At 49.2% G+C, this 12,267-nt stretch overlaps 1 protein-coding gene across 1 annotated transcript in view; it reads right to left on the bottom strand.

Annotated features, from left to right (window-relative positions):
- LOC136378883 (UDP-glucuronosyltransferase 1A1-like) overlaps positions 1–10,379 on the bottom strand; it is a 47,981-nt gene extending 37,602 nt beyond the window's left edge. The window contains exon 1 of the mRNA XM_066346257.1: positions 9,447–10,379. Coding sequence (XP_066202354.1) covers positions 9,447–10,301 — 855 coding nt within the window. The 5' untranslated portion in view covers positions 10,302–10,379. The remainder of the gene's footprint in view (positions 1–9,446) is intronic.
- Between the last annotated feature and the right edge of the window lie 1,888 nt (positions 10,380–12,267).

The following is a 12,267-nucleotide window of genomic DNA, read 5'->3' as shown; positions in this document are numbered from 1 at the left end:
GAGAATGAACTGAGTGCAGGTCCCGCGGACCGGGCGGCCCACTGGCACGGACTGACCGAGGGGCACTCTGGTGGTCAAAGAGCGCTCCTAACACCTCTCACGGCCCCACACTGTGAACGTAAGAGCTACGTAGCCGGGGTGAAGGGGACAGAAGAGGGGGGGCAATGAAGAAGAACATGGAGGAATATGGATTGATGAAAAGTCAGCAGGTGACAGAGCATCTGATGGAGGTGACTCGACCAGCCAGCGGTTGGAACAAGAAGGCGGCCATAGCATCAGGGCCCCTGACTCTCGTCGGCTTCTAAAACAGCTTCCCATTGCCTTCGTGGCCTGGGGCCACTGTTAACAAAGCACCGCTCTCCGGGCAGCCCGATAAACAGATTTATTTGCACAATTCTGGAGGCTGGGAACCTGAGGTCAAGGACTGGGCAGGCAGGACGGGTTCCCTCTGAGGACCGCAAGGGGGGTCCGTTCCAGCCTTTCTCCCTCCCGGCTCCCGGTGGGCGGTTTGCCGGCCACCTCTGCTTCTCCCGGGTTTGAAGAGCACCACCCGGCCTCTGCCTCCCTCGTCACAGGGCGTCCTCCCCACGCGCACGTGTCCAGAGCTCCCCTTTGTGTAAAGACACCAGTCCTACCGGAGGGGGCCCCACCTTAATGACCTCAATGAACTCAATGATTCCATCTGCAGCGACTGTAGTATTTCCAAAGAAGGCCACGCTCTGAGGTTCTGGGTGTTAGGACTTCAACTTACCTTTTTGTGGAGGAACAAAGTTCAACCCCAACACTCATCCATCGTCTCACGTAACTCAAACCCCAAGCTGACCGCCCTTCTACAGAGGAGAAACTGCGGCTCGCTGCCTACGGAATGGCCTTTTTTGGTAACACCTCTGCAGCTGCAGAAGGAAAAATAGAATTGGCTGCTTCTGGATCAACCATTCTCCACCTTTTGGTCTCAGGGTTCCTTTATGCTCTCAATGAATGAGGATCCTCTAGAACTTTGGGTCATGTGGTCATGTCTGCCCAAAGGAACTGTTTCAGAAATGAAAACCGACTCTTCTTTAAAAATACATCCTTACTAATTTGAGATAAGAAGAATAGACTCATTACAAGTTAACATCTTTCCTGAAAAAAAAATATACAGTATTTCCAAAAACAACAACAACAAAAAGTAGTTAAAAGAATGAGATTGTTTTACATTTTTTGCAAGTCCCTTTAATGTCTGTCTTCACAGACGGGGACTATCCTACCTGTTTGTGTACTTGCTTGTCGTGGCTGCACTTCGTGAAGTCTTTGGAAAACTCCTCGATACCCCCCAGGAGAAAAAGAGAGTGGAAAAGGCAAGGAACATCTTAGAACTGTTACGGGAATAGTTGGACCCCGCAGACCCTTAAAAGGGTCTCGGGGATCCTCAGGGCTTCCAGAACGTCCTTTGAGAATTGCTGTTCTAGATCAGGGGCTGGCAAATAATTTTCTCTGAAGGCATACACAGTATGTAGTTTGGATTTGGTAGGCCACTTGGACTCCTTGGCAACGACTCAATCCTGCGGTTGTACCAGGAGAGCAACTATAGACACGGAACAGACGGGCACAGCTGTGTTCCCTCCACTTCCATTCATCAGAACAGGCAGCCGCGTAGATTTGGCTCCTGGCTGCAGTGCGCCAACCTCGGCTCCAGACAGTGTTCAGAACCAAGGGGTGGACTCCTCCCTGCATGTCCACATGGCTTGCTTCCCCCCCTGCACCCCAGGCCCCCTCAGTGTCCTCTCCAGGGTTTCTCTGATGAACCCCTTCTCAGGGAGCCCAGCCCTTCCCACGGACGCCCCACCTCCCTCCTTATTTGGCTTCAACCCATCTGTTGTTTGCTTACTGTGTGCCCCACCCCTTCCCCTAGAATGGGGGTACCTCAGGGGGGGAGATGATCTCTTCTGTTCTCTGCTGCGCGCCCCATGTCCAGAACAACGCCTGTCATGGGGTCGGTCGGCACTCGGGACACGTGTGCTGGATGAATGAACTCAGTTTTGATTTGCCTGCTTTACACTCACATTTCATTGATTTTTTTTAAGATGTAAGGATACGCACATGAAATAGATCATTTAAAGAACCATGTGCTCTTTTTTTGAAAAGAGCCAATCAAGGGCACTCTGAGCATAGAATCTGTCCCTTGCCTTTTGGACATTAAGATCTGAGACGTTATCAGCCAAAGCAGCGGGGGCGGCGAGAGACCCCGAGGAGGAGGAGTCAGAAAACTCGGAGTCTGCTTCCAGCCCTGCCCCCCAGCCGAGGGCGTGGCCCAACTCCCGATCTTCAGGTTTCTCAAGTGAGAGCCAGGGAGAGAGGGTCACGCACGGTGTGTCCTGCCTGATTCGTCACACTGCTGAAGGAGGTCAGAGAAAGGGAGGGATGTGGGAGCCAGAGCAGACTCGCCCGCTGCCAGTCACGCACAGCTCCGCTGGCACGCGAGGTGCCGTTCTGACCCACGCCCGCTGGCTCAGGAGGCAGGCTGGGGCCCGGGAAAGGAGAAGACGCCCCGGGAAAGGAGAAGACGCCCCAGGAACAGGCTGGAAGAGACCATCCCAAGCGCAGGGTTGGTCCCAAGGAAGGCAACCTCCCAGGGACAGGGGCACCAGCAAGGTTGTCCATTTACAGTGGCCAGAGCCAAGCAGGTGGCAGCAACTTGGCTGGTTTGGGTCCATCTAGAGACAACAAGGAGGCCCCGAAATGGTCACAAAGGGAGCGCATTGCAGGCCCCACCGTCCAGGGCAGGCACAGGGCAGCGGCTCAGCAAGCTCTTTCTAAGAGCAGTGCGTCTGCAGGGAGGGAGGGTGTGTGAGCCAGAGAAGCAGGTGCTCTACAGACCTCGAGGCTTCCCACACCCCGCTCTGCTGAGGGCCGGGGCGGGCCCTTCCTAGCACAGCCTTGCTTCCGTCTTTGTGCTGCTAAACACGAGGCCTGTCAGAAGGGTATGGCCTGGTTGTGGGGCCCGCTGAGGCCCAAAGGGACATTCACTGGAGGCAGGAGATGAAAGAAAGAATTAATACCATGTTCCGAAACATCACCAGAGAAACATCACCTTGCCAATTCAGAAACCTTTAGGAAACATTTCTCTTTTTTTCTTACAAGGTCGTGTGTGTGTGTGTGTGTGTGAGAGAGAGAGAGAGAGAGAGAGAGAGAGAGAGATCATGGGATGACCCAAGATTTCCAGAAAAGCAAACAGAGGACACCTGGCCTTTTAAGTGGAAGGGAGCCGTATTCGTGGGCAGAGGAGTGTTGTCATACTAGGAAAGGGAATGTGTTAGAAAGGTTGACCCACAAACTCATGAGGAACAGGGCTTGGACCTACAAGAGTTAAAAAAGACCTGAAAAATGTTTGAGACCTGAAAATAAAGACACTTACTGAATCCAGACTACAAAAATGGCACAATGAAATTAATAAATGGCTATTAAAGAGCTGTACAGACACAGGTACATGTGGGTGGGTCCTGCTGTGGATCAGCGCATCAAGTGACTTAGACGGTATATATGCTGAGGGACGTGGGGAGAATTTAATCCATTTGGCAGCCTGTGGAGTGGGGGCCACAGTAATCACTGCTCTGCACCTAGGACTTGGTGCAGGTCCGACATGGTCAGGTCTGAGTCACCCAGCGATGGAACAAGGTAGTCCAGAGAAGAATGGCTTGCCTGGTGAGACATCTGTCTTACCGTGGGGGCTGTGGTCCAGGACTCCCCGGGGGGGGGGGGGACTGCATCAACACGGGTGGTGGCTTCAGTAGCCAAGAGCACTGGGGAAGGGCACAGGCCACTAGGGAGCCGTGACAAAGGAGCTACTCAGAAGACCCTTAAAATATGACTTCCACTTGCCTGCAGTTACTGTGGCAAAGTAACCCTCAAGCACAGGGGTGAGGGGGGAAGAGCACGCCTGGGTTCCAAACATTCAGGAGCTCAGGGTATCTGGCTTCCTGCTGCCCCTGCTGTCTACCCTGCCTGGCGCACTCTTCCCCCACGGCTCCTCGGTCTCACCTCCTCACCCTGCCAGGCCTCTGGCTTCCTGCTGCCCCTGCTGTCTACCCTGCCTGGCACACTCTTCCCCCAAGGCCCCTCGGTCTCACCTCCTCACCCTGCCAGGCCTCTGGCTTCCTGCTGCCCCTGCTGTCTACCCTGCCTGGCACACTCTTCCCCCAAGGCCCCTCGGTCTCGCCTCCTCACCCTGCCAGGCCTCCCATCAGCTCTCTTTACGCCTTTTACTTCTCTTACAAAGTATGTTTCCTGATTTATCACTGATTAATGTCTGTCTCCCTACTGGACGGCATGCCACGCACACCTAAAGTTCTCCATAGATTTTTTTTTTCTTTTCTTTTTTTCTTTTTTTTTTTTTTTTCTTCATTTTTTCGAAGTTGGAAATGGGGAGGCAGTCAGACAGACTCCCGCATGCGCCCGACCGGGATCCACCCGGCATGCCCACCAGGGGGCGATGCTCTGCCCCTCTGGGGCCTCGCTCTGTCGCGACCAGAGCCACTCTAGCACCTGGGGCAGAGGCCAAGGAGCCATCCCCAGCGCCCGGGCCATCTTTGCTCCAATGGAGCCTCGGCTGCGGGAGGGGAAGAGAGAGACAGAGAGGAAGGAGAGGGGGAGGGGTGGAGAAGCAGATGGGCGCTTCTCCTGTGTGCCCCGGCCGGGAATTGAACCCGGGACTCCTGCATGCCAGGTCGACGCTCTACCACTGAGCCAACCGGCCAGGGCCCATAGATATTTTTTCATCAAAGAATCTTTTACTTTAAGTAAGAAAAAGAAAAAAGGGTCAACAGTATGTTATCCTCTAACACTGCAAAAACCAACAAATGTCAGGTCCACTGAGTGATTAGAGGCCTCGTGACCTAAGTCAAACACACCCTTGGCAAGTTTCACAGCACAGAACTTCGCAAAAGGCCACACGGGCAGGACGTTTCCTAAAAAGTGTCCAGTCGAAAAAGGGAGGCCGTCAAGTGTAAAGGTCAGGTACGAGGGCTCTAAAGTCAGAAGGTTCAGTTTGTTGTGTAAGAATATTCAGAGCGACAAACGCATCACAGCCAAAAACTGGAAACAACCAACATGCATGAACTGATGAACGTTTAAACAAAATATGCCTGACCAGGTGGTGGTGCAGTGGATAGAGCGTCGACCTGGGAAGCTGAGGGCCCAGGTTCAAAGCCCCTAGGTCACCGGCTTAAGCACGGGCTCAGCCAGCTAGAGCCCAAGGTCACTGGCTTGAGCCCAAGCTTGCTGACTTAAGCAAGGGGTCGCTGGCTCATTGGGAGCCCGCAGGTCAAGGCATGTATGAGAGCCAATCAGTGAACAACTAAAGTGCCACAACTAAGAGCTGATGTTTCTCATCTCTCTCCCTCACTGTCTGTCTCCGTTGTCTCCGTCTCTGTCTCTCACTAAAACAAAATCAAACAAGCTATATATATGCATATATGCAAATATATATATCTCACCATGTGATGGAATATTATTCAGCCAGAGAAAAGGGTGAAGTACCCGTAATGTACAAGCTGCAAAATGGATAAACTTTGAACACTAAGAAGTCACTCACAAAAGTCCATGTATCATCACAGGATTCCATTTGTGTGAAATACCCAGAATAGGCAAATATGTGGAGACCCAAAGTAGACTCGTGGCTGTCAGGGAAGGGGACTATCAGGGGGCACAGGGTTTGTTTCTGGAGTGGGAACAACGTTTCAGCGTTAGAGGGTGGGGATGGTTGCCGGTATTCGTGAATATGCTAAACATCACTGAACTGTATGTTTATAGAGGATGAAAGTTATGATATGAATTATATCTCAATTAAAAAGAAAAAAAAGAATGTCTGGGTTCAAAGATTGGCTTCCCCACTTCCCACAGGCATGACCATGGGCAAGTCACTCAACCTCTCTGTGCCTCCAATTCTGTTATCTGCAAGAGGAGGCCAAAAATGATGCCGATCTGTGTTATCCTTTGTTCTATTTAATTCTTAAACTCTCCCTAAGGAACAGTCCACCCATCTGAGGGTTAAATAATTCTTTTTTTTTTTTTTTTTGTACTTTTCTGAAGCTGGAAATGGGGAAACAGTTAGACAGACACCCGCACGCGCCCAACCGGGATCCACCCGGCATGCCCACCAGGGGGCGATGCTCTGCCCATCCGGGGCATCGCTCTGTCTCGACCAGAGCCACTCTAGCGCCTGAGGCAGAGGCCAAGGAGCCATCCCCAGCGCCTGGACCATCTTTGCTCCAATGGAGCCTTGGCTGTGGGAGGGGAAGAGAGAGACAGAGAGGAAGGAGAGGGGAATGGGTGGAGAAGCAGATGGGCGCCTCTCCTGTGTGCCCTGGCCGGGAATCAAACCCGGGACTTCTGCACGCCAGGCCGACGCTCTACCGCTGAGCCAACCGGCCAGGGCCTGAGGGTTAAATAATTCTTGAGAGGCTGCCCAAAAAGGGGACTATTGACATCTGATCATAGCTTTTTATTTGTGTGTTTGTGTGTTTGTTTTAAAGAGCCTGATCCTATAGTTAAATGTTAACACTGTGTGTGGAGATTGGAAATAACTGTGCTAGGAAATGCATATCACCCACCCAATTAGAGCTATCCCCCATTCTTTGCCACACATCGGGCACTTTAACGGGCATCATCGTATTTAATCTGGAAAAGACTAAGTACTATTTTATCCCCATTTAACTGGTTGTAGTAACTGCAGATCTTACCGAAGGTTATGTTGCTGCTCAGTGTCAGACCTGGAGTATTCACGTGTGAACTCGGGTTTGGATGACCCCGGAGTCCGTTTGCCCAAACAGTGTAAGATAGCACCACCTCCTGACCCCGCCCGCCAGTGTTTAATGCATGATTTGGGGTATGACCTCACTGCCCACTTCTTAACTACCAACACCCGCCACGCAGGATTCAGCCAGTGGGGTGCCCTTTCTTGTTGCCCCCTCTGTGTGGCAGGGTTCGTGGTGAGGAAGAGACGTTCATGGTGAGGAAGGAAAAATGTGGTGGGGAAAGGAGACAGAGAAGGGAAGTGGAACAGAAAGAAAACGGAGCAGGGAGCTGCAAGGAAGAGAGACGGAGGACACAGGAAAAGAGAAAAGTCCACAAAAGGGTTTTGGGAAATTAAGAGCCGAGTCGATGTCAGCTGGGGCCAGTTTACTCCTTAAGATCCAGATAAGATTGAGCCAAACGTCCACTCACCGTCCTGTCTGTCCTGTCCGGAGTCTCGGGCCCTCCCCAATCACCATTCCTTTTCAACTCCTATTTGCAACTTCTACTGGATCCTGCTGTCCTTTCCCTTCTATGTCTCCAGGATATTTTTTTAAAATTTCAAATAAAACATATACTCAATCTCCTAATGCCACACCCCTGTAGCAACTCCAAAGACCGGGCTGTTTCAGGTAGCAAAACTTTTTCATGAAGATCAAGGGTCCCTAAGATAGGAGCCGTCTCAGCACAGCACAGAGAAAACTACTCAAAACCATGCAATCGACCTTCTTGTTCCTAAAAGTCCTCTGGGCCGCCAGTGGTTTCTCACTGGTCGCGGGATTCCTTATGGACCCGTCTCCTCACTCCCTTCCCGAAACTGAGAGTTCAGAGGCAAATGCTAATAAATATGGAAATTCAAAATCTGATAACGATGACTTTCAATTCAATGGATAAATCATGTTAGGACAATGGACAATCCTTTTAGAAAAAAATAATAAAATGAGGTTTGTATGCTTCCAGGCACGTATGAGCGACAATCAGTGAACAAGGGAAGCAACTATGAGTTGATACTTCTCATCTTTTTCCTTCAGAAAAAAGAAAAGAATGCGAATAGAATTCACCAAAGAGGAATGCAAAGGACCAAACATATCTACCAAAATAGAAGCAGCTGTGTAGAATTTTTTTTACCAAAAAAGTTAAAAGTTTAAACACATCTGAAGCTGGAGAGGGTATGGAAAAACAAGAACTCTCATGTATGTTGACCAAAGTGTAAGATTTTTCTTTCTTTCTTTTCCTTTTTTTTTTTTTTATTCAGTGACAGGTGGGGAGGCAAGAAGGCAGACTCCTGCATGCACCCCAACCGGGATCCACCCAGCTTGCCCACTAAGAGACAATGCTCTGCCCATCTGAGGTTGCTGCTTCGTTGCTCAGCAACCAAGCTCTTTCTTTAGCGCCTGAGGTGGAAGCCGTGGAGCCATCCTCAGTGCCTAGAGCAACTTGCTACAATTGAGACATGGCTGCAGGAGGGGAAGAGAGAGAGAAAGAGAGAGAGAGAGGGAGAGAAACAAGAGGGGGAGGGGTGGAGAAGCAGATGGGCACCTCTCCTGTGTGCCTTGGCCAGGGAATTAAACCCAGGACCTCTACACGCTGGGCTGACGGTCTAACACTGATCCAACCGGCTGTGTAAGGTTTTTTAATACTTTGAAAGTAATGTGTTAATTTGGTAAAACGCACAATACATTAGACCCAGGGACCCTACCTACTCCTGAGGCTTCCGGCCTACTACCATAAGAGCGAGATGATGGAAATATAGGAATGTAAAGAACTCAGTTTTTAAAAACTTTGGTATAGTTTTACTTATAAAACGAAAAAGCAAGAAAAAATAGTTTAACTATGACTCAGTATTGGTTACTTGATAAACTACAGTGTATCCAAAGTGAAGAATTTTATGCAACTCTTAAAAAGAATGTATGGCCTGACCTGTGGTGGCGCAGTGGATAAAGCATTGACCTGGAAATGCTGAGGTCACCGGTTCGAAACCCTGGGCTTGCCTGGTCAAGGCACATATGGGAGTTGATGCTTCCAGCTCCTCCCCACCTTCTCTCTCTGTTTCTCTCTCCTCTCTCTCTCCCTCTCTGTCTCTCTTTCTCCTTTTCTCTCTCCTCTCTAAAATGAATAAATAAAAATTTTTTAAAAATTTAAAAAAAGAATGTATGTATTAGCTGTAAAGAGATCCATGTTTTATCAGCAAGTGAAAACAGGAAGGTCAAGAGAAATATGGCCAGTCTGAGACCAGATTTCATTTTCATAAGACGAATGTGAGGACTTACATTAGCTATCTACATATATGGAAAACAATTTCAGAACATCTGGACGGCATGCACACAAAACTGCTAAAAGCATTTTCCTACGGTCGCTTGCATCTGCTTAACAAGAAAAGAGTTTCATTTCTTACCGTCTTTTTCAGTATTTTTTCCAAAACAGTATTTAAAAAATGCAGCCTGGAAATGGTTCACAGTTATCTCAACTGTATACACATGAGTATCAAAGGGGACAGCTTTATAAAATGAGCTAACTCAACAATGAAAGGCACTGACTATACAAAATAACGTGTTGAACCAGGAAGGAATTGCAAAAGCAGCCAGTGTAAATTACAAACCATGGTTCAGTACATCTCGGCTTTCCTTTCGTGTCCAAGCCGGATTACTCGGAGCTTGCTAAAAGGAGAGGCAGCTCACCTGCGGCAAGGGCTTCCCCGACTGGCAGTTGATACCCCCGACGAAAATCATGTTGGGCATCACAGGCCTGGGATATTCCAAAACGAAGTCCGATCGTAACAACCAAATGGATGTGTGGCTGAAAAGGTCGTAGGCTGTGACAGTCGTCTGGAGAATCTCGGCGGCAACTTCTAAGCCGACTCGGAGAAAATAGCTACAAAATAAATGTTCCTCCAAGTGGATAATGTGATTCCACACTCTTTCCCTGAAGGTCATGGTATCCGAGAGCCCAAAGAGATATCGAGGAACGTAGGAAAGGGGACTGGGGCACTGCGCCCCTTCTTCAAGATAGTGGCAAAACACTCCCCTGCTGAAAACGACCGACGGGAGGGAAAAATATTTGGCGACAATTAAGCCACACATATCAAAAGGATCTAGAAACACCGCATCAAAAGAACTCTCTTCTAAGTACCGCACTAGCTTTTTGTCGTTAAACAAACTCCGACAACGTGAAAAAATGTAATCAAAAGTACTGTTGGATGTGCCCATTAGCATAGGAGTTAAACTTTGTGCCCGAACTTTCCAGTGAATGTCAGCGAAAGTCTGTAACCGACGATTAAAATCCTCCCGGGTGTAAGGCGTCGCGTAAGTCTTTACCGTATAATTGAATGACGTTCCCATGTGCAAATTCACCTCTGGCATGACCAGGACCACCTCATGCCCTCTGTGGGTGAGTTTCTCCACCACAGCACGCATGGTAAACCAGTGGCTCCCGTCCATGGGCACAACCAGCAGCTTGCCTGCCTGGGTACAGCCAGGTGCCAGCAGGAGACACACACAGAGAGGAAGGAGGCCAGCCAGCACCTGTGGAGCCATCGGATAGCGGCAGCCCGGAACAGCCCAGCTGCTTGGAGTCAGCTCTCCTGCCACACTGTCAAGGGAAGAAGTAAAGGCACACAGCCTGCCCCGGGAGAGGGCGTGTAGTCACATACTCATAAACACACACACACACACACACACACTTATGGCCAATGATTTACTCATCAGAATATAATGAATGACAGCGCCTACTGAGGGAGAAGGACTTCCTGGCATGTTCTCCAGATAACAGGAGTTCTGATCTTTGCCTGGGCACAGATTAGATTGTGCCACGAGCTGCCATGCCAGTGTACAAAGAGAATTATTAAGCCGTGATTTTTGAACCCTGTGCGCTCGCAACGATCAAAAAGAAAAAGTCAATTTCAAGACAGCTTGGATTTTTGGAATTTTTCTCAAAGGAAAATTTGACTTTTATCCACAGACGAGCCCAGAAAAAGACTGACATCCCAGCTCGCAAGGAAAGCCTGGAAGCCTCTCCCCACTGACCTCCTCGCTGGCAGTAGAACGACGTTTCCCAGGGGTCTCTGCGGCGCCCAGCACTACCGCCCTTCTCATCCCATCTCCAAACCCTTAGGCCTCCAGGGTGTGGCCACCAGAGGGGAGACAAGATTGATAACCTCACCTTGTGGGTATATAAAAAATTATTAAACTGGCTTTTTGCAAGCTTGGTGTAAATCTCAATCTACTCAAACATTAAAATTTTACTTTTAAAAAATCCACAAAGTGGGAGAATCTATTTGTGGTGGATGTGTTCTATCCAAAATATATAAAGAATTCTCAAAATTTATTAATGTGAAAACAAACCAACCAAAACCCCCAAAGTTTTAAAAATAGGCTAAGACTTGAGCAGACATGTTATCAAAGAAAATATAGAGGTGGTAGAGACATAAAAAATATGCTCAACATTATAAGTTATTCAGGAAATCAAAGTAAACCCACAATTAAATTTGCACACCGATTGGAATGGTTCACGTGTTGGTGAACGTGTGCAGTAGCCGGGCCTCCCACGTGCTGCTGGGGAAATTGTGCCATGGTTTGGCGGCTTCTTTAAAAGGTAAACACGCACCTATCTTACACCTGGCTACCCAGCATTACACAGATAACAGAGGACCCAGCACAGTGCCTGCCTTTGACCTACAAACTAACCTATCTGGAGCCACTGGGGACAATATTCCCTAGCCAATCATCCCAGGGCTGGGGAACAGGCAAGTAGGGGGCACCCCTACAGCTGAATATTCTAAGTGGCCAGTCTTAGCTGCTCGTCCTGTCCTGCCCTGCCCTGCCCTGCCTTTCCACACAACTCCAACAAAGGCTCTGGCCGGGGCTCTCCCTGGCTCCTGCTCCTCCTGCCTCCTGACCAACCCCGTAGCTCCCCTTTGTGACCCTGATGGCCCGTCATCCCTCCTGTCCCGAGGACCTGTGAACATAATAAACTTGGTTTCCTGAGCCTCTCCTGTGTCTCCTCCAGTGGCCACACCTGAAGGACCAGCACACAAACAATACGGAATACTTCCAAATAGGAACTTGTATATGAGCATCCGTGGGACTTTCCCTGTCACATAAAAGACAGTTATATACTGTAGCAGCACAGGTACCTATGGCAGGTGATGGATGAACAAAGCTGTGGCATATCCATACAGTGGCTACTTCTCGGCAACAAAAAAAAAAAAGAGCAAACTTCTTAGATAGGAACAGCAAGGATGAATTTCAAAATGGTTCTGCAGAATAAACTATGCCAGCCCAGAGAATCCATACTGTGTAATTCTGTTTAGGTAAATCAGGTCTATATAAAATTCTAGAAAATGTAAGCTCATCTATTGTGACAAAAAAGCATGTCAGTGGTGAGTGGCCCGGGAGGTTGGGAGGGAGGGAGGGGGGTAGCACGAGCAGAAGTGGAGCTGGAAGGGTTACACATGGGCTCAGGGAAACTCATGGAGGTTGTTATGAGTTAAATTGTGCCCTC

This window comes from Saccopteryx leptura, chromosome 7, assembly GCF_036850995.1.
Source record: "Saccopteryx leptura isolate mSacLep1 chromosome 7, mSacLep1_pri_phased_curated, whole genome shotgun sequence".
NCBI lineage: Eukaryota > Metazoa > Chordata > Mammalia > Chiroptera > Emballonuridae > Saccopteryx > Saccopteryx leptura.
Note: the sequence above shows the minus strand (reverse complement) of the source record. Positions and strands in the feature narration are given on the sequence as shown.